The 26,831-nt window shown below is 36.1% G+C and overlaps 1 protein-coding gene across 2 annotated transcripts in view; it reads right to left on the bottom strand.

Annotated features, from left to right (window-relative positions):
* LOC139116311 (germ cell-less protein-like 1) overlaps positions 1 to 26,831 on the bottom strand; it is a 353,529-nt gene that overhangs the window by 48,278 nt on the left and 278,420 nt on the right. For both annotated transcript variants that reach the window (XR_011548279.1, XM_070678942.1), the window contains exons 14-15: positions 11,323 to 11,406; positions 5,425 to 5,512 (exon numbers count right to left, since the gene is read on the bottom strand). Coding sequence is in view for 1 of the 2 variants with exons in the window: in XM_070678942.1 (XP_070535043.1) it covers positions 5,425 to 5,512; positions 11,323 to 11,406 (172 nt within the window). In the remaining variant the exon portion in view is untranslated. The remainder of the gene's footprint in view (positions 1 to 5,424; positions 5,513 to 11,322; positions 11,407 to 26,831) is intronic.

A 26,831-nucleotide genomic window follows, 5' to 3' on the forward strand; every position in this document is an offset into this window, starting at 1 on the left:
TAAAACAATAGCCCTCTCCGCTCAGACTTAAACTTTTTTACGTGAGACCACCCATGTTCTTTACACTTTCACTAAGATCTTCAAAAAAATTCACCGCACACTAATTTTCTTGATAAAACAAAAAAATTCATAGAAATAGCTTTATACTTGGGTAAAAGTACACATCTTGATGGCAAAATTGACGTTTGAAAATAGGTCGTCGCAAAGGCGGAAAGCTACCTTAAGATCAACATCTGTACCGAGTTTCATCAATTTGCTATGGTATTTCGAGATATATTTCCTTAATTATAGAAATTCATAAAATATGCAAATTAGCAATTTAATGATATGAACCTGCAAAATGATTGTGCACACAGTTATAGCTTTGGTTTATAAATATCTGTACCAAGTTTCATGAAATTTGAGTCAGTATTGCTTGACATATAATCAGAATTATGAAAATTCATGCAAATTAGCAATGAAATGACATGATCCTGCTAAACGTCTTTGCATAGTATTACAGATTGGGTATATTAACATCTGTACCATGTTTCGTCATATTTGAGTGGACAGTTTTTGACATAGCACCCTAATTTGAAAATTCATTAAATATGCAAATTAGCAATGAAATGACATGATCCTGCTAAATGTCTTTGCATACTATTACAGATCTGGTATATCAACATCTGTACCATGTTTCATCAAATTTGAGTGGGTAGTTTTTGACATAGCACCCTAATTACAAAAATTCATCAAATATTAATTGACATGATCCTACTAAATGCCTTTGCACAAAGTTACTCTGGTATGTATACATCTGTAAGAAGTTTCATCATATTTGAGTCAGTATTTATTGAAATATTAGGGGAATTATGAAAATTCATAAAATATGCTAATTTTAACAATTAATCAACGCAATACTGACAAATTTCTTTATGTGCCATTAGAGCTGTGTGTGACCAACATGTACAAAGTTTCATCAAACTTGGTGCAGTCTTTTAAGAAACAGAGCTTTTATTCAAAATCACTAATATAGAAATAACAGACGACGCGCTGACCATTAACGTTTATTTATGGGCAAGGGCAAGAGGAAAGCCAAAAATTAACGGGTGAGGCTTGCTGAGCCCATTAATTTGGCTTTCCTCTCGCCCGCGCCCATAAATAAACGTTAATGGTCAGCGCAGAATCTGTTATTTCAATTATAATATTATATAGCGCTCAGCCCTTGGTGTCTCGCCAGGGATAAGATTGACAATGTTATTTGTATTGATTCATGATAAAATATAATTGATTGTTACTTGCTATATATACGTTTATATGACTACTATGCCCATTTTCCCTCTGGTGAAAACAGTTCACGTACATACACAACATCAAACCCTGCAGCAGTGCATGTATAGATTGTCTGTAATGTGTAAAAATGTTGGACAAAAATAGGCAATTTTTACCATAATAACAGCCTATTGCGTTGCACAAGGGACGTATTATGCAATCAATATCATTGCAATATTAACCACACTGCCCACGTTCCACTTGCAAGCTGAAAACACGTTCCGTCTAAAACCTGGCAATTTGTGTATCTAATTATTGACACAGGGGACGCTTTTCTAAAATTCCATCCCAGCATTCTTTGCATATGCCTCCGTTTATATGCGCAACAGTTTTCTCCCTTTTTCTATTTTTTATGTGTGATATTAACAATATTTTGTATCAGCGACAAGGTGGATAATAACACTCACTAGCTAATAAAAGCAGTGTTCGCGGTGACTTTTTTCTCCTCGCGTACGGCATACGCATTAGTCTGCTAAGATTGCGTAATGGCTAGATTTGAGTGCGTAATTTCACTTCCGCACTCGATTGATGAAAAAACTGACAGCAAAATACAATGTGCCGTTGAATAAACCTACACTACATATTCGGACTGTACAATGTAACATTATTTTAATGAAAACAGTTTAACGAACAACTTGAACAATGTTGAAACGTAACAGCGTCAACATACATTGGGCAACCCAAAAGTTAGAGTTATGGCAGCTTATCCAGACGGTTTCTGGACGTTTCGTCACCAAGTCGTTTCTGCACAAGACGTTTCAGCCTTTGAATTTCAGGCCCCAAGTCCGACGTTTCGGCACCGCAACCCAAGACGTTTCGGCACTGCTGAAGGCTACCTGTGGGAACTAGTGCTGGAGCATAATGTTACAAATCAAAGTACTAAAAAGTATAGAGTCAACTAACATTCACGTACATGCTTTAATCCTTGTGAGAACACGGGAAGAGACCGTACGAAAAAACTTCGTATCATTTTGAAATCTGTGACACAAGTTTATCGATATCAATAGCCGCCGACACGGCAAAAGTTTGAAAGCGGTGACGAAACAGCACGGCAAAATTCACACAAAATGCACATTAAGTACTGGTCAGAACGCAAAGGTCACGCTTAGGAATATGACGGATCAGTCAATTACTGAATAGTTTGAAAAAAAAATCGAAACACAGATGCCGAAACGTCTTGGGTTGCAGTGCTGAAGTGACTTGGGCCGGAAATTGAGAGGCCGAAACGACTTGGGCCGAAACGACTTGGTGCCTGAACGGCCAGTTACCATCCAGACACTTCTGCAGTGTTCAAAATTTATTTGGATTCCGACGAGCTCTACCGATGAATCATTTTTTTCACGGACTTGTAGAGCAAAGTTGAAAGAAAACAGATTTGTCTGCTTCGACGCCATGCTGCATGTATGCTTGATCAAAATTTGGGAACAGCGAGGCGCGATGATCGTGCACGGTCGGCATTTATATAATTTGTCGAAACATTTCTGTCAATCACTCTCTTTCAGAAACTATCGCTCGCCTAAAAATTAGCAACGTAATTCATAGGCACAGCTGACATGATAACGTGCCTAACGTGATAACGTGTGGAATAAGATGCCGATTTTTCAGACAACGCCAAGAGAATCCGAAACTTTCCACACAACATGAGTGATTGACAGAAATGTGTTGCAACAAATTTCGTCTGGTTGTCGCCTAAGCTCAGTCGTGGGGAGTGCTTTCGGTGTTATCCTTTGCGTATAGAAAACGCAAAATGATGAAAAAAATGCGTAGAGAGTCAATTTCAATGCGTAAATACGCATGATTTTTGCGTAAACGCGAACTCTGAAAAGAGATATATTTTAGTAGAAGTCTGGTTTTTTGTGCTCATTTTTGCTACAGTACTTCATTGTTATGGTGTTATAAACCTTGATACAAAGCAAAAAACTTCAGTTTTTCTACTTCTTTTGATCGTACAGAGATACTGTGTGACAGGAAAACTGTGTCTAGTTCATAGGGCAATGATCTTGTGAACGTACGTTCAACAGCTAAACAGTTTTTCATATGCAAAATTAGAGTACAGTAATTAATCAATGGTATTGTTTAAATAGCATTTTATTGAAAGGCATTCTATAGTACCATTGGTTTCATCAACTCTTCATGCAATTTTATGAACTGCTTGACCTCATTGAACAACAAGTGCAGGACGGTCACTTGTCAATGCTGGTCGGAAAATGCTGAATGCTGGACTGGCCCGACCGGCGTGGGGAGGTCCCTGCATAAATTTCACAAAATTTTGAACAAATCTGACAGAAGTAAACCCTAGGATTATGTATGCTGAGTTTCATAGCAACTGAACAAACGGTTTATACTGTAGTAAGAAGATTTTTGACCAAAAATGGGGAAAATGGACCAAAAAATACATATATGAAAATTTCACCATGTTTTGAAGACATTCACTAAGGTTGCCCATAGGAATATGTATCAAGTTTCAATGCAATCAGACATGGTTTCAGAGAAGATTATATTTTGACCAAAAATGGCAAACATTGCCTCAAAAATACAAATACAAAAAATTAAGAAAATTTTGAACAAATCTGACAGAAGTCAACCTTAGGATTATGCATGCTAAGTTTCAAAGCAACTGAACTACCGGTTCATACCGTAATAAGAAGATTTTTTGACTAAAAATGGGAAAAATTGCCCAAAATATATGACACCATTAAAATTTCAGCACAATGTGCCAAATCTAAGTTACAGAACCTGCATGCCAAGATTTAAACAAATCAGGCCTGTGGTTATAGAGGTTTAGCAATTTGCATGATTTCTCTCTTATACTCATTTGCATATTTTTGACACTAACCTGTTCATTTAAACGAATCCCCCTACCCATTGTGTGAATCTGTACACCAAACACTTGGATGGAAGGTGCTGCAGTTTTTGATGTGGTCATACATACATACGTACTTACATACCTACTCACATGCATACACATACATACATACATGCATGCATACATACATACATACATACATACATACATACATACACACACACACATACATACATACATACATACATACATACATACATACATACATACATACATGTATGCATACATGCGTGTGTGCGTTATTTTTCAACAACAGGTTTTCACACATAAAGTCTGAGATTAATGACTGGACTGAAACAAAGTTTCCAGAGCCAAGCCATTGAGAGCTCTCTGGCAAAAAAATCATGGTTCCTTGTTGACATTTGTTCCGTATTACAAAGTTGGTGATGATAAAGCACTTCAAGAAAACAAAAATGTTCATGTATGTAGACCGATAAATATTATTATATTACCATGTCCTGCCCGTTGCATTTTGATTGGTTGAGCTGAACCACGTGAGAGACCTCAAATACACAGTAATGGTTTGTTTACATGCCCGTGAATATGAATAATAAAATTAACAACTAAAAGTATCCTAACTTTACAGCTCAAACGTAAATCATAATCAATCACAAAATAAAATAAAGCACTTGTAGGTCAAGTTGAGACACTTTTTTCTGAAAACATCTCCGGATTTGCCAATTTTTTTACAGCGCGCGTGACAGTGCGTCGCATATCGCTCAGTTTCTGGGGCCCAGTTGTCGTTCCCTACTCGGAAATTTTGACGGTTTTCTTGGGTTCGCTGATAATATAATGGAAATAGCAGACTCCGCTCTGACCATTAATGTTTATTTATGGGCTCGAGGAAAGCCAAATTAACAGGCTCGGCAAGCTTCGCCCGTTAATTTTTGATGTGGTCATACATACATACATACGTACATACATACATACCTACACGCATACATACATACATACATACATACATACATACATACATAAATACATACATACATACATACATGCATACATACATGTATGAAAGCCAAATTAACGGGCGAGGCTTTTTGGCTTTCCGCTCGCCCTTGCCCACAAATAAACGTTAATGGTCAGTGCGTCGCCCGTTATTTCTATAACAGTTATGCAAACAAAAAAACTGTCACTTTTACTTTTACTGAAAGAGACTTTGATATCCATCCCTTGTATTGCACAAGTTGAAGTTTAAGGTAATAGCAAACACTCAATAAAGCAGATTTTAAGCATACACCAACCTGATCTTTGCCTAAACCAACTTTGAAGAGACCACTTGACTTTTCATAGGTGACATGACCCATGGTATCATACGACATGACTGTGACTCTGTCAAAAAATGAAATTCAATCACTATGATTTGCAAGGTATTCGTGACACCATTGACTGTTTTCTCTATGATCATATGAATGTAGTGTTGAAAATATTGTAAATTAAAATGTGAGCTGTTATCACACAGTTCTGTCAGACCAGATCACTAACTTGATCCTTTTCACTGTTTTCCATTCCTGACCAATACACCTAATTTAATTGAAGAATACTGAACACTTCTTTATAAAACTTAGCTTCAATGACACTTGGCTCACATTTGATTTGATGTGGCAGGCCAGTGTGAGTCTACTTAACTGGGTTTGCCTCTGGGAACATGCGTACCAAGTTTAAAAGTAATCAGATGAGCGATTTCAGAGAAAATTATTTTTTGACCAAAAATGGGAAAAATTGCCCCAAACTACAAATATGAAAATTTCACCCCAATTTGAATATACTCAACTAAGGTTGCCTAGGTACATGCATACCAGGTTTCAAAGCAATCAGAATATTTAATTTAAAGAAAATTATTTTTTGACCAAAAATGAGAAAACTTGCCATGAAAATCTTGCAACAATTTAAAAAATTCCGACAGAAGACAACTCTAGGATCAAGAGTATTAATTTTCAAAGCAATCCAACAAGAACTTTGGGAGAAAAAGATTTTTGATCAAAATTGGAAAAAGTGCCCTAAAACTAGACATATGAAAATTTCATCACAATTTGAACATTTCTGACAGAAGCTAACCCAGGATCATGCATACTGAGTTTCAAGGCAATGGGACGAGTGCTTTCAGAGAACATATTTTGACCAAAAACAGGAAAAAATAGCATCAATGACACTGTGCTCACATTTGGTTACACCACGGTCCCTCCACAAAACGGCCAGGAAACGCTATTGTCAAAACGTGTGAACGAGGGGATTAGCTGATTCAGAGAAGATTTTTTTACGAAAAACAGCACAAAATGCCCCCAAAATAGAAATATGCAAATTTCACCGCAATTTGGATAAAATTAATTGAGGGCACCCCAAGTGAACTGCATATAAAATTTCAAAGCAATTGGACTTGTGGTTTCAGAGGAAAAGGCAATTGTTAACGGACAACGACGGACAATGACGGACGACAACGATGGACGGTGGAAGACAACCTAAAATCAACCTATTTGATAAGCTCAGCGTCGCTGACAGTGGAGCTAATAAAATCAGTTGAGATGTGCCTGAGTTATGGCTTTGTACATGAAAAAATCGTAGCAAAATGGTCGCATGGCGGCCATATTGGATTGTATCACAAAACAAATTGATGTGCATATGTATGGCATTAGGAGTAATTTTTGTACCAAGTTTTAATGAAATCACTCCAGGCATCTCTGAGATATATGCATGAACAGACGGATGCATATGACCAAACCTATTATGTCCCCACGGACGGTGTCCGTGGCAACTGAAAATATGAAAAAATACCGTCAAGGACAGGGTGCTCATATTCGGTTTGAATTGGTAAATTCAAGAAATATTTAAACCAGAAAAACAAGAATGACAAAAGCAAATAAGGTCTGCAACTTAGGTACTGAAGGTCATCTTTAGGAACATGCATATCAACTTCTATAGCAACAGGACAAGTAGATCCTAAATACATAAAGCAAATGTCAACAAAAAAATTAGCCAGAGAAGCTTGACAAAAAGAAAAGGTGGGAGAGTGGGCAAAAAATAAAGAGTGGGAAAAAATGTACAAAAGATCTGGTAAAAAGTAATGCTACCTCATCAATCTTCTAGCCCTTGCCCCCTCCTGAATATCGAATGTTCCACCCCTTACATAAGACTAGCTGACAGGAAATGTATTTACAACCTTGGGGATGTTTTAATTAATGCTATGAGTGCTATCATTCGAATGTAAACAACACTTAAATCAGTTACAGATAGTGAAATGCCTTCTACTGTGGGGGATTACGACATCTGGAATTATCCTGGATCCAAATTTCTCATCAGTTCTTGTATGTCTTACATGCAAAAGTTACAAAAATTGGTTTACAATATAAAAATTTACCTAAACTTTGTTTTCTGGATCAAATTTAACTACAAATTGATATTTATAGACATCAAATCAGGTCCAATAATCGTTATCATTCAAGGTAACTAAGAAAGTTACCAGGTCCAAGGAACATATTGAAAATGACATCTTGAACCACAAAATAGTGGTGGTACCAGGTGTCCGGAATGGGTAAGCGTACCCTGCCAGCTGGCCACACCCTTCAAGATTGACCCAAAGCGACAAATCCATTGTTATTTGGTGAATTCACGAAATTACTTTCGTGAGTCAAAATTTGGTATGCTGTCACTCATCATTTGAGTAACAGACAGGTCATATTTTGATGCAACATCTCCCTATCTACCGTAGAACTTAAATATGACAAAATTATGTTCGCAGCCTTCGAAACTCTCTCACAACATATCCTGGGTTGGTGTAGGTCATTTAAGGTCACAAACTGAAAAAATTACCTAAAATATAAAAATTTGGGGGTTTCCCAACACTTTGAGCAGAAAATTTATCTAATAACATCCCTCAGGACTTTTGTACCTAAGCTTTCTGTCCAGGGGCTTTAACAAGAAAATATTTTAAAAGATTTTTTGACCAAAAATGACAAAAATTGCCCCAAAACAGTAATATTTCCAATTTTGTCATAATTTCAACAATTAAAAGGGTAACACCCTTGCAAACATCCAATCCAAATTTGAGAGCAATTGGGCTAGCAGTTTCAGAGAAGAATAAATTTTACTTAAAATGGAATAATAACCAAAAAACTCAGCAAAAATACAAAATTCCAGATATCTTCACAATATTTATAAAACTGATTTTGATCAACCTGAGGAACCTGTATACCAAATATCAAAGCTATCAGATTAGTAGTTTTTGAATAAAAAATGTTTGACCAAAAATTCGGAAAATTGCCCCAAAATTACAAATACGAAAATTTCAATTCAATTTGTATAAAATTGACTGAGGTTATCTTGAGGAACATGTAAACCAACTTTCAAAGCAATCAGATGAGTGGTTTCAGAGAAAAACATTTTTTGACTAAAAACTGAAAAAATTACCCCCAAAATAGAAACATGCAAATTTCATCCTAAATTTATAAGACCTAATTTAGAATACTTAAAGAAACCTGCACACCAAGTTTCAACCCAATCTAATCGATTTTTAGAGATGTTTTAGCAATTTGCAGTGTTTTTTCTTTTTTCCTCTCATTTGCATATTTTTGACACTGACATGTTCATTGAACAAATTGACATCTCCATCCCTAGGTGGACCTGTACACCAAATACTAAGAACAGTAGGTGCTGCGGTTTAGATGTTTTTGATGTGGACGGACATACATACATACATACATACATACATACATACACACATACATATGTACATACATACATACAGACATGCAAATCGGATGCAAATGAACTGATTCAGCTTATACCATAACCTCACATTTGTATACCATATGTGAGCTAAAAATGGCGACAAAATGGCCAGCCAGCTGCCATATTGGATCATATCAGGAAATAAATTGATGTGCATACATATGCCATAGTACTTTATCTATGTATCAACATTGAATGAAATCAGTTCACGGATAGTTGAGTTATGGTTCAAAAACATGAAAAAATAAGTTCCCCCGGTCGGTGTCCTTGGCGACTAAAACATGAAACCAGATATGAACTGTAAATGCTCACATGTTTCGTTACATATTGCAGTTATGTGTAAATTTGAACCTTTGCCACATGTTTGCAACTTCATTGAAAGTATTATGATCAACATAATGAACAATATTCACCACATATTAACTCTATAGGTCATTAAGTATTCAAATACGCAATTAGCTGAAATAGAAATAACTAATTTCTTTGACTGCTGTCACTGTATCACCTCTTTATATAGCAAGTGTAATTGCCTCTTGTCAAGTCCTTCAAACTATATATTCCAAACTTTGAAAGCTCATTAGATATGCAAACTATAAATTAGCTGACATGAAAACTTAAGAGCGAAATGACTTCCAATATTGGTATAACCTGCTATAATCATCAATGTACATAGCATGTTATGCCAACTTTGATCAAATAAATCAAAGTATATATCCCTAATTAGGAAAGCTCATTAAATACACAAATTAGGAATTAGCTGACGCAAAATGCTTAATGCCTTTCAATAATGTTAGCCTACATAATGGTATCTTTAATGTACATACCAAGTTTCATTAATGTTAAATCATAGTATCTTCAATATGTATACCACGTTTCGTCAATTTTGATTGAGTAAATTCAGATATATACCCCTAATTAGTAAATTTCATTAATATGCAAATTAGTAATTATCTTTCACGTCACCCCTTAATAACTTTCGCAGCTGATATGTCTTGATGTGATCAACATTTGTAGCAAATCTCATCAAATTGTGTGCAGTCGTTTTCAATATATATCCGTATTTTCTAAAATCATTAATTATGCAAATAAGCAAAAAGTAAGTAAGCCACATCCACCAAAAACTAATCAGTTCTTGCCATTTGCAAACTCAATCTATGTACCAGATTTGATTGTGATCTGATGAGCTGGTTTTGAGATATTGAGCACACAGTTAGACAGACAGACAGACAGACAGACAGACAGACAGACACACAGACAGACAGACATCGCTGCAACATATGCTCACGTGTGTAAACACGTGAGCAAAAAGTCACAACAAAATAGACATGAGGTGGCCATATTGGATCGTATTGCTAAATAAATTGACATGCATATGTATGCCATAGTACTTTATCCTTGCACAAAATTTACAAAAAATTGGCTCAGGGATGACAGAGAAACGGCTGCTGACCGATTGATGGACAGACGGATGGGACCCAATCTATAAGTCCCCACCGGTCTGCCTCTGCGGATACTAAAAATATCAACAACCCCAAAATGTTGTTGAAACAAAAAATCCCTAACTTTCAAAGTAGCAATTTGCTTTAAATAATTTCTCCAGAAAGAGTCTCGTACAACTTTCCGATCATTATGTAGCAAGCCAAGCTTGATCGAGATCCAGAAGGTCACCATGCTGAATTCCTTATATAGTCAAGACCCCTAGCTTGATTGTAGCTGATCTTAACAAGAACCACCTAGTTTGTCAAAACAGTATTATGGCAATTTTCTGTTAACGGATCAAGGAGTTCCTCTGAGATATTTGGTGTTTTCAACCTATATTTTTGCAATTTAAATTGAAAATTATCAGTCATTTGAGCATGAATTAAAAGAACTTTTTGGCAATAGTGAAAAAAAACAGGTTACAATGTGCATCAAACTACTGTCTTCAACCACTTCTAGTTCTGGAGTTAGTAGTGTCATGAAACATTTGATTCATTTCAGTTAAACACATGAAATGTGGTAACTGGCAAGAATCCCTGTAAAAGACAAATGCATGAAATCATTTTCAGAATTAAAACCTGTAAATACCACCACTTTGTCACAAACCGTTATAGGAGAGGTCCCACCATCTTAATTTTAAAATTTCAAAATTTTAAAATTTTAATATCATATTTTCAGTGGAAAATAACAGCCCCACAATACCTTTCCTCCTTGGTGATTTTACTTTGCTTAGCTTGAGATTTGCTCACACAGTGACCCCCTATTTTAACTCAGTGACCCCCTGTTTTAACCATCATGGGACACTGTGTCCCACCTTTTCAAATCCTTGGCAAAACACTGCATACATATACATACATGTATATACATGTACACACATACAGACAGACAGACAGACAAACAGACAGAATGTTTTCGTACTGAAATCTAAACAGTCTTACCTGAATACAACATTTCTTTTCATTGCAAGACTGACAGAATTTGTAACAGGATGATTAAATGAATTCCTTTTACAAACTATTAATCTGTAAATTAAGAAAACATACAGAAATTTAGGACAAGATAAAGAATTTTAAAAGGAACATATGGTTTGTAATTTATATTTGACAATTCTGTATCAGTCGAAAAGCATTGGTTGGAACGCTGAACTAAGACAAAAAATAGCGCCAATGGCACTTGATCACAACTGGCACATTGTGAAACTACTCTATCTCTGGGTACACCTGTACATGAAATACTGAATGGGTAGGTGCTGCGGGTTTGGAGTTTGTCAGTAAATGCACACAGAAAACAAAGTCCCGAAGTAGCGAATTCCAGCCATTTTCAAACCACACTGTTTGTCAGTGGGGTAAGCAATATTCGCAAAAATCACATTTCCAGGCTAATAGACTATGTTTTACGAAATCACACGTTCTTATTACAAAATAAAACGATCTTTGTCTTTAAATCAATGCGCCAGTAAACAGGTCCTACTGCTAGTTATGTCATCAAGTCTGTAATGTTAAGGGTCATAACAAATGTGAGAAATCTAAAACATTAAATATGTTGTTTTTTATCAATTTTATTACCAAAAGCGCATGAAAATCTCTGATACTTTGAATCAGCCATCCTGCATATTTGTAACATTCATCAAAACCTCATTTCTGTTCCACAACTCATTAAATAGTCCACAATGCAGGATTGGTGTACATTCCAAAACTACATATATGAAAGACCCCTAAAATCAATTAGTTAAAGGGGGGTTAGAAATTTCCCAAAACTATCTAACCGCTGCTCTGTTTGGCTCCATTTTTCGGAATCGGAACCTTGGAATTAGTCTGAATATCTCTACCAAATATCAATGCAGTCTGTTCAGCGGTTTTTGACTTTTTGTCGTTTACGGAAAATGGACACTGTCCACCACCGGTTGAAGCTAACCCTATATCACAACTTCCAGATGTGATAATGACCTATGGTCATTATGTTAAAAAATACTGCCAATGGCGCTTGGACATAATGACCGCCTAGTATTATCGGCATTTATCAACAACCACACTCACTGTGAATTAGACAGACCACGAAGTCAATGAGCAACATATAGCTGAAAGACGATTTTTCACATTGCGATTTTAAGCTCATTTTTATAAGAAAAGAGACATGTATATGTATATGGAGAAAAAGCAGAAGACATATTTGTAAATTGTTTGTTAAGTGACAATCATATATGCATTTCTTGATAACTAACCTACAACTTTTGTGGTTATAAGGTATAACACTAGTGTAAGAATAATGAGGTTAGAATAAGTTAGTAAAGCTAAGTTGACAGTAATTAAGATTACAAAATTACACACTAAGCTGAGGAAATCTGAATGAAATAAATGTTGAAAAGTAGCAAAGTCATGGTCATCTTTTGTCTAATACCTTGTGTAAGTTCATGAACTTTACATAAATCTTGCTATAGATTTGTTGCAAATGGGCAATAACTGTGTTTCAGATCATTTGAGAGCAATCTATCCATGACAGGTTTAAATTGTAATATACTTCTATTTAAAGGAGAGAAACTTCTCAAATAATTTTTTTCCCTGTAATTTGCTGTGAGAACACATGGACAGATGCTCAGGACTCTATGCTGGTGCTACCTTGATAACTAACCTACAACTTTTAACGTCATTGTCTAACCTGTTCACCCCAATTTCCTGTAGACAGGTCCACACTCTCCATTGATAACAATGGGTTTGGGCCATACCATTGTAGTGAAAGACTGTAACATGTGAGGTTGTGGATACTTAATCTCTGGAATGTCAAAGTCTGTATATTGACTCAAGGATGTTTACTTAACAAATGCCTAGGGTCATCTCAAAAGTGCATCTCAAAAGTGAGAATCTAAACTATGAAATATGTTTTTTTTAATGCTTTTGATGCCCAAAAGACCATGGCATAGAAATCTCTTATACTTCGAATCAGCCATCCTGCATATTTCTAACATTCATCAAAACCTCATTTCTGTTCAACAACTTATAAAACAGTCCACAATGCAGGATTGGTGTACATTCCAAAACTACATATATGAAAGACCCCTAAAATCAATTAGATAAAAAGGGGGGTTAGAAATTTCCCAAAACTATCTAACCGGCGCTCCGTTTGGCTCCATTTTTCGGAATTGGAACCTTGGAACCAGTCTATGTATCGGTATCAAATATCAACGCAGTCTGTTCAGCAGATTTTGACTTTTTGTCGTTTACGGAAATGGACGACATCAAACACCGGTTGAAACCACCTCTATATCACAACTTCCAGTTGTCATAAAAATGGTCTATGAAACTTACTGGCCATGGATAATTACAGAATGTGCAAAACAAATGCTGGGTCTGGGATTGATTTGTCCATGTTAGCAATCAAACCCACATCTACAGCTGTCACCAAGGTAACTTGCACTCATTTTTGTTGCATGCTGAATATGAATAAATTTTAAATTAATTCAATTTTACATTGTAACAATGTGTCTCTCCTCTGTACATTGATCTTCAACTAATATTCAACACGTGCTGTACAATCAAACAACAGTAGACAACACAATCATCCTGGGAAAAACTACTGTCATATGTGGAGTCTGAAGATGCACTGTTGCTCACATCCATGGCCATGACTGCATACATACTGTAGTATGATGCTGGTTGCTGGTATTTCGCAGTTTGTACTGAGCATTGCATCTGCCACACTGTTTTGATTTTAACTCTATTTGTGGATCAGATTTCAGAAGTGCAGCTATGTCTGATTCACATATGTATCATGTTTATCAACAAGTCATTGTTAATGACATAGTCCCCACCCGCATTTCCTGTTGTATGCAATGGGAGAGTTTATGATGGATTGATGGCATGGTGGTGGGGTTGTTGGATGTGAGTTATATGATTTTTTGGGCAGCTTGTTAGAGCTTGGACATTTGTTTCACATTTGTTTGTAATGAATTGAAAATCAGATCCTCTATTGATGTCAGCATGTATAAATGATGTGGAAGTTTGGAATTCTCTACACACATTATGATAGTCAGGCTATGAAGAGAAACTGACGTAATTTCGAAAGGTACGGTTTCAGGAGGTTCGTCTGTTAATGTGCAAACCAAATATTGTAAATGATTACAAAGCCCAGTCAACGTATCAACAATAACTAGCATTGCATGTCCATTGTAGTGTAGATAGCCTTCATCATTCAGCTGTGAGAATCAAATACATCAGGGGTTTCATTAAGTTTTGAAGTAGGGGGCCAGAATGGAAAAGTAGGTGGCTTGCAGCTGCCATGACCACAAAGCGGTCATTGTCGGGAGATGGTCTCGAAGGCCGGAAACCCTGCAAATGAGCTGAAATTCACTTTCTACAGCTCACAGTCTCTTGATAGTATTTTCAGGAGAATTGTCAGGAGTGTTCTGGGGCAATTTGTGTTCATATCATAAAAGCCATTTTCCTGGGAGATTAGGCCTAAATATGATAATTTATAATTAAAAATGATAAAATGTGGTAATGTTAACGATATTTTGAACAAAGAAAACTGAAGTTTTTAGAGCCTTTATGCTTTTAGAAGGTAAACTATAATAATTCACTATTACTAATGATATAAATTTGATATGTAGATAATATTAAAGTGTTACATCTAGACAGGGATTCCCCTCTGTGGAAATGTTGGCACCCCAAATTAATTTGTCAAGGGGGACCACTCCCCCGCCCCCACGTGCCAGTCACACCTTAGAGGTACACGTAGAACACACGAACTGGTGAAATGCCCCCCCCCCCAATATTCTGGTAAAGGGGGAAAATCCCCCTTGTTGATGCCACCCTGGATGAAACACTCATATTTTAAGCACAGTAAATGAGAAACTGTTCATTAATGTATAATGTTATGCTTAAAATTAAGAACTCTGATGTTTTGTATGGAATCTGTAGATGATGAACTTTAATACCACCGGGGAGGCAAAAAGGATAATTATATAAAAATGATGATAAAAATTAACAATCATTACCATATTTTGCAAACAGAATTAAAGACTCTCAAGGTTATTTGACTATATGGGTATGCAAAGTAAGAACCTTGATATAGGATACGAAAAGTACGTTCAGAAACTCATATTTGCATTTAACCTGAAGATTGCTTTTGAAGTGAATTTAGAGGTCTGGTCGTATTTTAACCACTCAGGGCGACGTTCTTATTGGCGTCGATAGACCGAAAAGCAGTACATATCATACGTCTAGCTGGTTATATACCTTTACATTTACGCCTACCGCAGTGCAACGCACATCGGCTTACTAAAATTCGAACTGTAATCGGGAAGTTTTTTCGTGAGAAAAAATCAGGTCATTGCCTTCGAAAACAGTTTAAATCCAAGTAATTATCCTTTTTAAATCCAAGTAATTATCCTTTTCTTCTTTCTTGGTCCACTTCAAAACCGAAGATCGTACAGCGAAGTTTGACCTTGCAATAGCTTCCGTCTTCATTTGTTCACGGACCATTTTGAGTTGAGCTAACGACGGCCGACACGTGTAGTATGCACGTTTTCATTGGCGTATATAAAGGTCACCACATAGGAATAAGCAATTCAGGTAGCCAATAGCATCGTCCGTTGCAATTCCAATTTTTATTGAGGCAGTATGGCAAGACTGTGCTGCGTTGTAGTACAAGACGATCGTAGTAGTCGCTCGCCTTCTTAATTTTGTTTCAAGCAGTTGAAAAGTTTGATTACACAGATTGTGAACTTGTCCATATCATTTCAGAAGGTAAAAAATGTTTTAGCTACATGAAAGAGTTCAAATTTTCCGAAAAAGTAGCCGGCAAAATCTTGAGAGTAACCGGTCAATTTCGCCGGTTGCTGGCTCTTAATGAAACCCCTGTACATAGAAAATACCATTCTGCTTAGAATATGCCATGCCATATTCTTTGATGATAAGGATTGCCTGTGTGGACATCTGAAAAGCAGTGTGGAGAGCAGAGTATAATGTATAAATGATGTTATCAATTGTACAGAAGTTATCCCCGAAATAACCAAACATAGATGAAGTTGGATCACAAGCAAAATGCCACTGTCCAAATGAAAAGCTTGTTTTCAAATCTGTTGCCTGTAAATATGCACATGAATCTCTACAATGCCTGTATGGATACAATTTGTCATACAATGACTTTCCTACGTAAAGAATTAAATCAATACCAGTTCTGTTCCAAAAACATATGTCAATTTTTTAAAAATATGCTGAGGCTATTAGGCTATTTGGCATGCATGTGTGCTGGTATCAGCAGCACAGAGTGGAAATGTAGGTGACCCCGATGCAAGTTGCCTTACTAGTAAGTTTAATAACCTTTATCATCACTGCCTTACTGTACATACTGGCGCAGTGTCAGGGCTTAGATTTGTTTCAATATCACCTCCCAAAACAAGTAGTGCTTTCATATATTGATTACACAAAAAAATTTGGATGATCTATGTTATAGAAAAATACTGTTGTTGTGCCATTTTTAAGATATGTTTACAGTGAACACAATGAAAACAGACAATTTGTTCTGTACTGCTGCAACGAGAGACTTATGATTGTGATATGTTTAAAGTCATATTAAAGATATTTGTGAAGAAAAATATCAGATTCTTTCTTTTAATTCTTTTCTTTCTTTTAATAGCTCACACTGTTGTATATTTTATTTTGAAGAGTTTTTACACAGGAAGTATTATACTGGTATGTCTTTGTTTCTTTGACTTTGTTGGTGTTATCAGTCAGTAATTTGTGTTTGGCAAGTGACAAGTTATATCAGTGACATGTGTTTCGCAACTCCTTGTTTCAACTCCTTATATACCTAGCTATTGACTCCTCATATGCCTCAGTTTTTATCTCCTGTTATGCCTTGTTTTTGACTTCTTGTTTTTGGCCTTATCTGGCCAGTGACTAACTTGACGTGCTTGCCAAATCTCACTTTTATCTCCGATGAAGGGAAAAACTCATGCTTTGAGTAGTGTTTCGTATTGGTATCTGTGCTGTACAATGTATGTGTTGTATGATGTTTGTATGGATGTCAAGCCAGACCAGTTACCAATCACTGGAGTATACATCTGCAAAAAATAAAAAGTGGAACATTAGAAAATTGAAACTATTTGAAAATCCATTTTGTCCTTAGCTCATTACCGTATGTTGGCCTTAAATTATTTGAACCACGCTTACAATGCTTGAGCAAAACTACATATCAGAAAGGTTTATTTATTAAAATCTGAATTTTAAAAAACTGTGTATAGAAAACCAAATTGTTCAGGAAATGATTCACAATTTCTACTATCAGAAAAGCCCAACTTATATGATATGGATGGACTGGCAGTGTGTCACAAACATCTGTTGTTGATATTAAAACTATGCAACTTTGCTGTATGTATCACATAGGACATCTGATTACATACATACAATGTCAGTGATGTCAGCCAAAAAACTGGAAAACTTTTGCAGTGCCAGAAATTGTTCAGGAAATCATTCATACGATATAGAGAGGCACTGTGTTACTAACATTTGTTGCAGCTCATCATGATTGTAAATCAGCTGCTTGAATAAAGTTAATTTTTACTGATAAAAAATGCGATGTTACCACAGTACACGATGAAGCCATGCATATTTATATTGGACCTTTTAAATTTGACCTGATAGTACAAGCTAATTAACGCCTTTACAACTTTTCACTGCGAAGAATCTTTTCTTAAACCTTGTAAAGTTATCTTTTTTAAAACATTGTAACCGATTCAGCATTTCCATGGGATGACGTGTGTTACTAAAGTCAAGGTTACTCTACCCCACAGTGTAACCGTGATCAACGACCACATGAAAGGAAGGTTTAGACAGTCGATGTTCATTTGTTTTGATCTCGCATAGCAAAAATCAAAATGGCAGCACGCATCGATCCATCTGCCGCTTAGAGGCAGTTTTTCGTTGTTTTTAAGTAAATGAAAATGTTGTTGTGATTGTAACCCCTTTTTGAACATATCTTGTGCCCATACTGATAATCCGACCCAGGTTTCAGGAACCAATTTGCTAATTTGGTACACCGTCACATGTTATCGTTGCGGTCCCGAATGGGACTGCAAATCTCCACTTTTTGGCCTAGGCATTTGTATGTCAGCTAGAGTAAATGGGAGGTGGCATAGCTTAGCCGGACACTCTTGCCATACTCGTAGGGCTGATTTGTTACCGTGTGTACGCATTTTGAACAAAGATGCCAGGATAGTAGGAAAGCTAAACATAAAAATACCGTCAATGACGCTGTACCTTCTCTAATGTGTGGCCAGGTCAGGTAATTGGTTGTTGGCATGGAGTTGTTGGTAAATAGTTGATGATGTAGGGGCATGAGGTGGGATATGGACCCAAAGAACCCAAAAGATGATTAAATACATCAATCAAAAAAAGTCTAAGCTACAGTATATACTGCCTAAAGATAGTTCAATGTGGAAAAAAGTTAAACAATTCAGAAATAAGAATTAACAGTCCAAAATAGTAATGACGCACTTCCTTACTGACCTGAGTGCATGTGAAATACACAACCTGGCATCTGTAAATTAAATGTATACCAACTGATCATTTCCAGTCACTTTTAACTGTTTTTAATGGATTTTTCAAAGAGTCCTGTGGAAATGATGAAAAACGCTTATCTGGTCTTGTGTTTGTATAACCTCATGGCTGATAATTGTCATAGTATTGAAAAAAAATTGAAAGTGAAGAAATTACTGTTTTTAATAGGCATATTTTCCTTGAAATACATGACCGTGTAAAGAATATATGCTAAAAGTGTTTAAGAGTAAATTTCTTTTCAAAAAATAATTTAATTTGTGACCAAAGGATTTTTATTCTTTGAGTTTACAAATTCAAACATTGCAATTTGTTCAAATCATCTTGTGCAGTGCAAAATTTATAAAATGACTGAAAAACAAAAAAAATTGGCAGAATTACAGTCTTTGTGATGTAAAATTATGGGTTGACATCACGATAACAGTTAATCTGTTTGAAGTACTAATATACTATAATTTAAAAAAGAAAATTCATGCAGAAACGGTAAAATATATTGTCAGCAATGTAGTGTTAATTTTACTTTACATCAAATATGCCTTTGCTGGATACCAAATATATAGGGCGAAATATCAGCCATGTTCAGCAAAATCCACACAACAGCATTGATCCTTTTCTAATTTGATTTGATTTGCTTATGTTATCCTTGTATGACAGTCAGTACAATATGGAACTTGAACACAACACAGTGAATAAGTATGCTGTAAATGAAATGGTGTGGCTGCATCCACATGCAGCAATAGGAGTGCCTTTGTCTCTCACCCCTCATTTCCAACCTGTCCCATCCCTGAAAAAATAGTTTGGTCTTATATTTATAATGTTAATAATTTCTGTATTTGTTAAAATGTGTGCATCTCAAAAACTTTTGATCATAAACATTTTCATTGTTTTTTATAGCTGACCAATCAGTTAACCTGTTTATTTTGAATATTTGCGCATTTTTCCTCAGTATTTGACATTTTCTGAATACCTTCTTATTCAGTTTGTCATTTTCTAAAAGTTTAAATGCTCCATTGTGTGGTCAAGCTTTCCACAAGCATCAAATGTGGTACTTCATATAGGAGGGTCTGCCTCTAGAGGGCGGGCATCATGAACACTCCTGTGTTTGTTGGTTAATTCCTCCACGTAAACTTCTGATTGTACTGTAAACATTGAACATGGCCGACGTCCGATTTTCCTGTCTAAAACTTTCACTCATTTTCGTTCATATGACTCTGAAACTCCAGGAAACGATTGGGAAGAAAGGGTTATCTTGAAATATTGAGGTACTCGCCGATATTTTGCAAAATTAAATGAGAAAAAATGCAAGGAAAATGCCGACAGGCTTACACAATGACAGTTTTCAGACTCGGAGGCATACGATCATCTCTGCAGATTATGCAACAGGCCCAGATCACGTGAGGCCATGAGGGGATATCCACGCAACTCAGTACCAAACACTAGCGCTCACAGAGTGAGCAAACACAAAGTGAGTATCCCTAACGTCAGCTCAGTAGTCTGTAATACAGTAGATTGTAGTCAACTAAGAAACCTTGGAGAAAGGCTTAACACTGTGGCTATGCCGCTAAGTCCCTTTTGATTTTTGTCATAGCTCAAAATCGTTCTCCCACACCTCAACCTGAGCCATGAACACCCCCACCAGTTTATGATATGACCCATCACAATGGCATGACGTCAACGGATCTTGACAGACGGAAGTTCTTGACAGCAGCATATTGGTTTTCAACTCTAATACCTTCTCTGTCTATAAATAGACACGAGAAGGTAAAAATGATTTTACCAAAGCAAGTTTGTTACCGTGTACACATTTTGAACCACGATGTCAGGAAACGTAAACGTAAACATGATTTTACCAAAGTTAACGGATAAATACATCTCAAAACTAAAGGTCGACATCAGATGCACATGGTTTTCAGGCTGTGTAGTTACACTCACTCATCACATGTTGATCTTTTGGTAGCTCCATAATCATATCACAGTTACGAGTGTAGTGATACATAGCGGCCACCGAGTAGTATGCATAGAATACCTATCATTCTATGCATATTACGCGGCGGCCGCTATGTATCACTACACTCATAACTGTGGATCATATCATCATTCAGGACACAATTGATCGTCTTTGCCATGTCCCAGTTTATATCTCTCATTAAACAATTGAATGAAATCATCTATATATACAAAGGCGAAGCATTGCCAATGTAAAAAAAAAACACCTACCTATTTATGTGGCACGTCCTTTGTACAGATACAAACTGAGATCGAGTGCCTTTTCTTTTCACGTTCAGGAGACGATTCAACATTCATTTGGAATCGGCGTCAGAGAAAACATGTCTGAATATAACCAGACACTAAGGGCAATTTTAGATTCTGATTCAGGGGTTGCAGCTCTGAATAGCCCAAATGTGAATCCTTGGTAGCCAAATTGGGTATTTTGCGAAGACAACAGGCGTGCATTGGGAGGCCATAGGGTACTATACTTAAACCAAGTTGTTGACAAATCACTTCTGATGACTGAGAAATGGCTGGTTACAGATGACGGATGGACATGACTTCGGATTCGGATTCAGGAAATACGAGTCTGAATAACAGATGTCAAGGGTAATTTTGGATTCAGATTCAAAGGATGTAGTTCTGAATAGCCCAAAAAACTGAATTTTTGGTGGTCAAATTTGATTTTTTTGTGAAAAAATGTGGCGTCCATTGAGTGGTCATAGGTACTATACTAAGGCCAAGTTGTTCTAAAATCGCTTTAAAAATGACCAAGATATCATTGGAGACGGATACACGGACGGAAGGATAGAACCTAATCTACTAGTCCCCTGCGCTACACGCATGGGGACTAATTAGGACATTTGATGTCATTTTTACTTGGTCAACAGTTTGAAAATACCTCAGCTGGCTTCAGAGGCTCAACCGGCCCAGCCTAGACAGATATCTGTATGCATCCTGAATAGGTAGCAAATTTTATGTGTTGTTGACATTTCCATTGTTTCAATACATAATGTCACAAAATATCTCCAAAGGGAAATTTTAAAAACATGCTGCTTGGGGTGTGACATAAACATTTTAAACATAGGGCCAATGTCCCTTTAGCTACTATAGACATGGATACAAAATTAAGTATTTCCTGAATGTATGAAATCATCCCACTAAAGTCACCCTAGGGACCTGTATGCCAAATATTAAAGCTGTCTGACCAGCGGTTTTGAAAAACCAAGTGGCCTAACAGTCAGCTCCCCTGTATTATGTAGAGAATATGTTTGCTAACTCATTTCAGGAGAGCCTGACCAAATCACAAAATTAGCTGCAAAAATACAAAATTGAAGATTTCATCAAAATTTCAATATGTTTACATTAAGATAAACCCTAAGAACCTGTACACCAAATATTAAAGCTATCAGATGAGTTACTTTTGAGAAACAAAGATTTTGACCAAAAATGACAAAAATTGACCCAAAAATACAAAATTGCAGGTTTTTATCATAATTTGAATATGTCATATTTTGATCATTCCTATGAACCTGTATACCAAATTTCAAAGCTGTCAGACAAGCTGATTTTTGATTTAAATTTTTGGCCAAAAATGACAAAAAAATTCCTTAAAAATACAAATTTGCATATTTCATCACAATTTGAACAAATCTAAGTTGGGTCATCCCTAGGGACCTGTATACCAAATATCATAGCTGTCTGACAAGCGGTTATGAAAAAGAAGATTTTTTTTACCAAAAACGCCTTTTTTGGGCTAATTTGCATGTTTTCAACAATATCAAAAAATAGTGTCAAAGTGACACATAGACACTGTGCTCACATTTGGTTACACGCGGCAAGCCAGAGTGAGTGTATACATAATATTTAATAGCACTTATAGACCTTGAGCTTGTAATATTCATAATCAAGTGCATTTGAAAAATTTTTGATGCACTGTCCATTGAAGTATGAAATGGTTGGCAACTGTTGCAACTGTTGATCACACACACTTAGGCAATACCATGCAACCTAGTGTATCATAATTGGTGAGCCTGTGGCATCACACATCTGTTTTAAAGCCCAGGTCCAACCAAATTTTAAAGCATCAAACCAGGAATTTGTATAGAAGCCATTACTTGACTTACACAGCAAACAATTCCATAAATATACAATATGACAATGGAAAAAAAAATAAACTTTTAAAACCAAATTTCCAAGCATTTCTTTCATACAAAATTGTCATATTTACATCTATAGATGTAAGAGTTTGTGATTAGTAACCTGACCTTGTTAGATTACTTATAAGCAGCAATACTGTCTATACAGATGACACTTTCTGTGAATATACTTATGTTATCCTGAATCTTGTATATGAAATGCTGGTTGTTCACAAGATGTGTATACCACTTCTTGTAGATTCACTCGTGGTGACCCGTAGAAAACTGAAGGACTTATCAAGTAGTTCCTGTGTAGTGATTAGGTCTGTACCGACCCAAAACGACCTATTTTTGGGAAAATAAGTGGTTGGAACTTCATACATACTTATTTTGTGATCATACATACCTAATCGTTTTACGTCCGGAGAGCATAACCACTTATTTTGTTATCTACTTGGTCAAAATAAACAATTACGTTTAATTTCCTACAGACTTATGTTGTTTTGGGCCGGTGTCGCGTATTTTAAGTCTGCACTAGTATACTAGAATAGTGACAGTGACAGGCATACGCTGCATATTCGGAAATGTGTGATAGTTGATTTTGATTTTCAAGTTCAACAAATTGTGTGAAAAAAACTACCATTTGACTTTGATTGGTACAGAAAATCAATCACTGACTTTTTATGTACGTTTTGCGAATGATCAGTTCTCATTGAAAGCGTAGTGTTTCTACAGAAAAACAAAACAAAACGATCAGATAGTTTGTGCTAATGTGTCGGCTACATGGACGATCTGCCAAAAAACGCTTTGCGAAAAATGAACGTTGAGCTCAACATAAAATATGGTTGAACTTATTTCACGTATATATTTCCCTTTAAAAGCCTAGTCTTTCAAAGAACTGCAACTCAAAAATAACGCATATCTGGTTCTTTTGTGTTTTCTTACTGGGCCCTTTCAAACATGAACTACGAGTCCAGCCACAGAGTAGATAGAAAGCTTACGACTACGTATGATGCCCTATCCAAGCGTTTCAACATCGACTCATGTCGGACATGCGCGATGAAAGCCATCATCGGGCCAAGTTTGTAAAGTCACGAGACTTGTATGTCAGAGACGTTTTTGCAGAGCGTTGTGATGGTAAAGGTTTACATGTAATGGATTTTCTGTCATTTTAGCTTTTCAAACACGAGCTCGCATACAGCTGTGTTCGATCACATTACTAGCTGGCTGAGTGCGTAGGTCACATGGGTCAGACTTTGGACCCAAGACTTTAGAATCACGCCCGATGATGTCATAGATCATGTGAAGACTTCTTTATGATTGGTCAGATTATTGTAGATCATGTAGAGATTTCTTTATGATTGGTCAAGTTGCCAAAAGGTCACGGGTCAAATCCTTAGCGGCAAATTAAATCTGATATGCACTGGTGGGACATTAGGACGTCTTGATTGAGAGAGAAAAATCGTCACCTCCTTTCGCTCTGATTTTGATACAGTTTCGCGTAAAATTACCGTAGGACATAATCATTCAGGGTATGTACAGGTTAGCTATGAATTTAAAACCAACAAACAGCGTTTACGATGCGTTGATGGCCCTTGGATGACCGATTCTGAGATCGACCGCGATATCGTCCCGTAGAACACGAACACAACCCATATGCATAGTTCGATGGAAGCATGGAGGCAGGAGAGACCGCAGCGATTGTTTAAAAATTCGGTAAGTAATTTCCAATATGCCATATCCACGAGTTGTCTCTGTAATTTTCGCAGTTTTCACTTCTTTATTCACGCTATATTGAGTCATTCTTGGCGAACCCTGTTTAAGTATACGAAACGAACGGACGTTGTTGGCAAAAATTAAACCACGATGGAGGTTGGTACCTCAATATAGACAGTGAAGTGTTACTCCACACTGTCTATCTCTGTGCGTTAATTACAAGGAGAGTTGTAGTAACGAATAGAGACAGGCTATTATCTGTTATTTTTACTCATTGATTCAAAATTTTGACCGGATTGATGATATACAACAGATACTCATATATTTTTATTATTTAAACTTTGACCTGGTTTTAATATTATAAAGGGATTTACATTTCTTCTGTTTGAGATGTGCTGAACCCCAATCACCACCAGTCAGTAGTTGTAGTTTGGAATGGTGTGTCACTAATCAATGGGGAAAATGAGGCTGAAAAGCAAAGATTTGGTAATCACAACAAACATAATTTATAGATATGTCATGAGTGTTTTTATCAGAAGGTAAATTATTTTATATATTAATTATTATAATTTCATTTAAGCTAATGAATGCTCTTTCCATAAATTTTTATATTAAGGATAGTCGACGAAGTACAAGCAATTTCACTTTTCACATGTAATGACATCCTTGTCTGTTAATTATTTATCATTTTTATTCTCAGTGTATCTATGGGCAAGGGCCAAGAAGCTGAACAGACCAATGCGAAGTTTCAGAACAAGATTGGAAACATAAGGATGGCATCGAAAACAACTTTTGATAATGTGAACAATCAAATGCAGAATTTAAGACGTGTTCTGTTGGTTTTTTTTTGCAAACTTGACATCAGAGAACTGCTTCTTGTGTTGTCTTGTTGCTTCTTGTGCTGTCTTATTCCCTATGTTGAGGTAAGACTAATTTTTAATTTTCTTACATGGCAAGTCTATCCACTACAGTTCATTACAAAATGATTCTGAACCTAGTAAATTTGTAATGGATGGAAGTATTGGGAAGGCTACTATGTACACTGTCCCATGAACTCTGCTGGAAGCTGCCCTCTGTCTTTGGTATCACTGTCCATTTTTCAGTTGTTGACCTGGTATATCAAGTTTAGAAGCATGATAATTATGATCATACATAAAATGTTAGATGTGGCAGCATCACTGTTGTTGATTCCTGGATTCCATGCATCGAGACTTGAATATATATGCACCATGTATGCTAATTTTTAAGAACATACATACTTATTGTCAAGAAGTATGTATATATGCGAATCAATATATGTAAATTTTACATACCAATTTTACCTGCTTATATATGTGCTAATTAATATATGTAAATTTTACACACCAATTTTACCTGCTTATATTTACGCGCTTTAAGTATGTATTGCTAAGTAGTTATGCTAATTTTTATGTCTGTATGGCCGATGCCTACCTAGCTAATTTACATTTTTCGGCCTATACACATACTTAGTAGTATGTACAGACCTAACTTTGGCCATAGACAAAAGAAACAAGTCTGTAACGAAACAAGTAGGTATCTGCCACAAAAACAACTTACATACAGACTTATTTACAGACTTATGGATAACTTAAATAAGTATACGAGTTTTATAAGGGGACCTCAATGCAACAGTTTTTTTTAAATACGGTATTTGGCTGCCTTGCCAAGACAATCTCACCTAAGTTTACATTTTTGTTGCTCATTAGCATTTTATTTGGTCATGTTGATTTCATTTGAACAAATACTCATTTACAGTTGAGCATGTATCTACCACAAATACACAGGTAAAATGTGCAGCAATTCTCAATTTGTTACATTTGGACTAGGGACTTCAAGGATATCATATTTGGCACATTTTTCAATAAAATAGGCAAAACTTTACTAGATCTGTACCCCAAAACTTCTTTTAAACACAACATATATATATTTCCATGATAATTTTTTGTAAAAGAGTGTGTCAGCTTCACTGGTTTTAAGGTGGTTGGAAATGGTATTTTTGATCCCAAAGGTTCATGTTATTAAATTTTATTC

The sequence above is a fragment of the Ptychodera flava genome, chromosome 17, assembly GCF_041260155.1.
Source record: "Ptychodera flava strain L36383 chromosome 17, AS_Pfla_20210202, whole genome shotgun sequence".
Lineage (NCBI taxonomy): Eukaryota > Metazoa > Hemichordata > Enteropneusta > Ptychoderidae > Ptychodera > Ptychodera flava.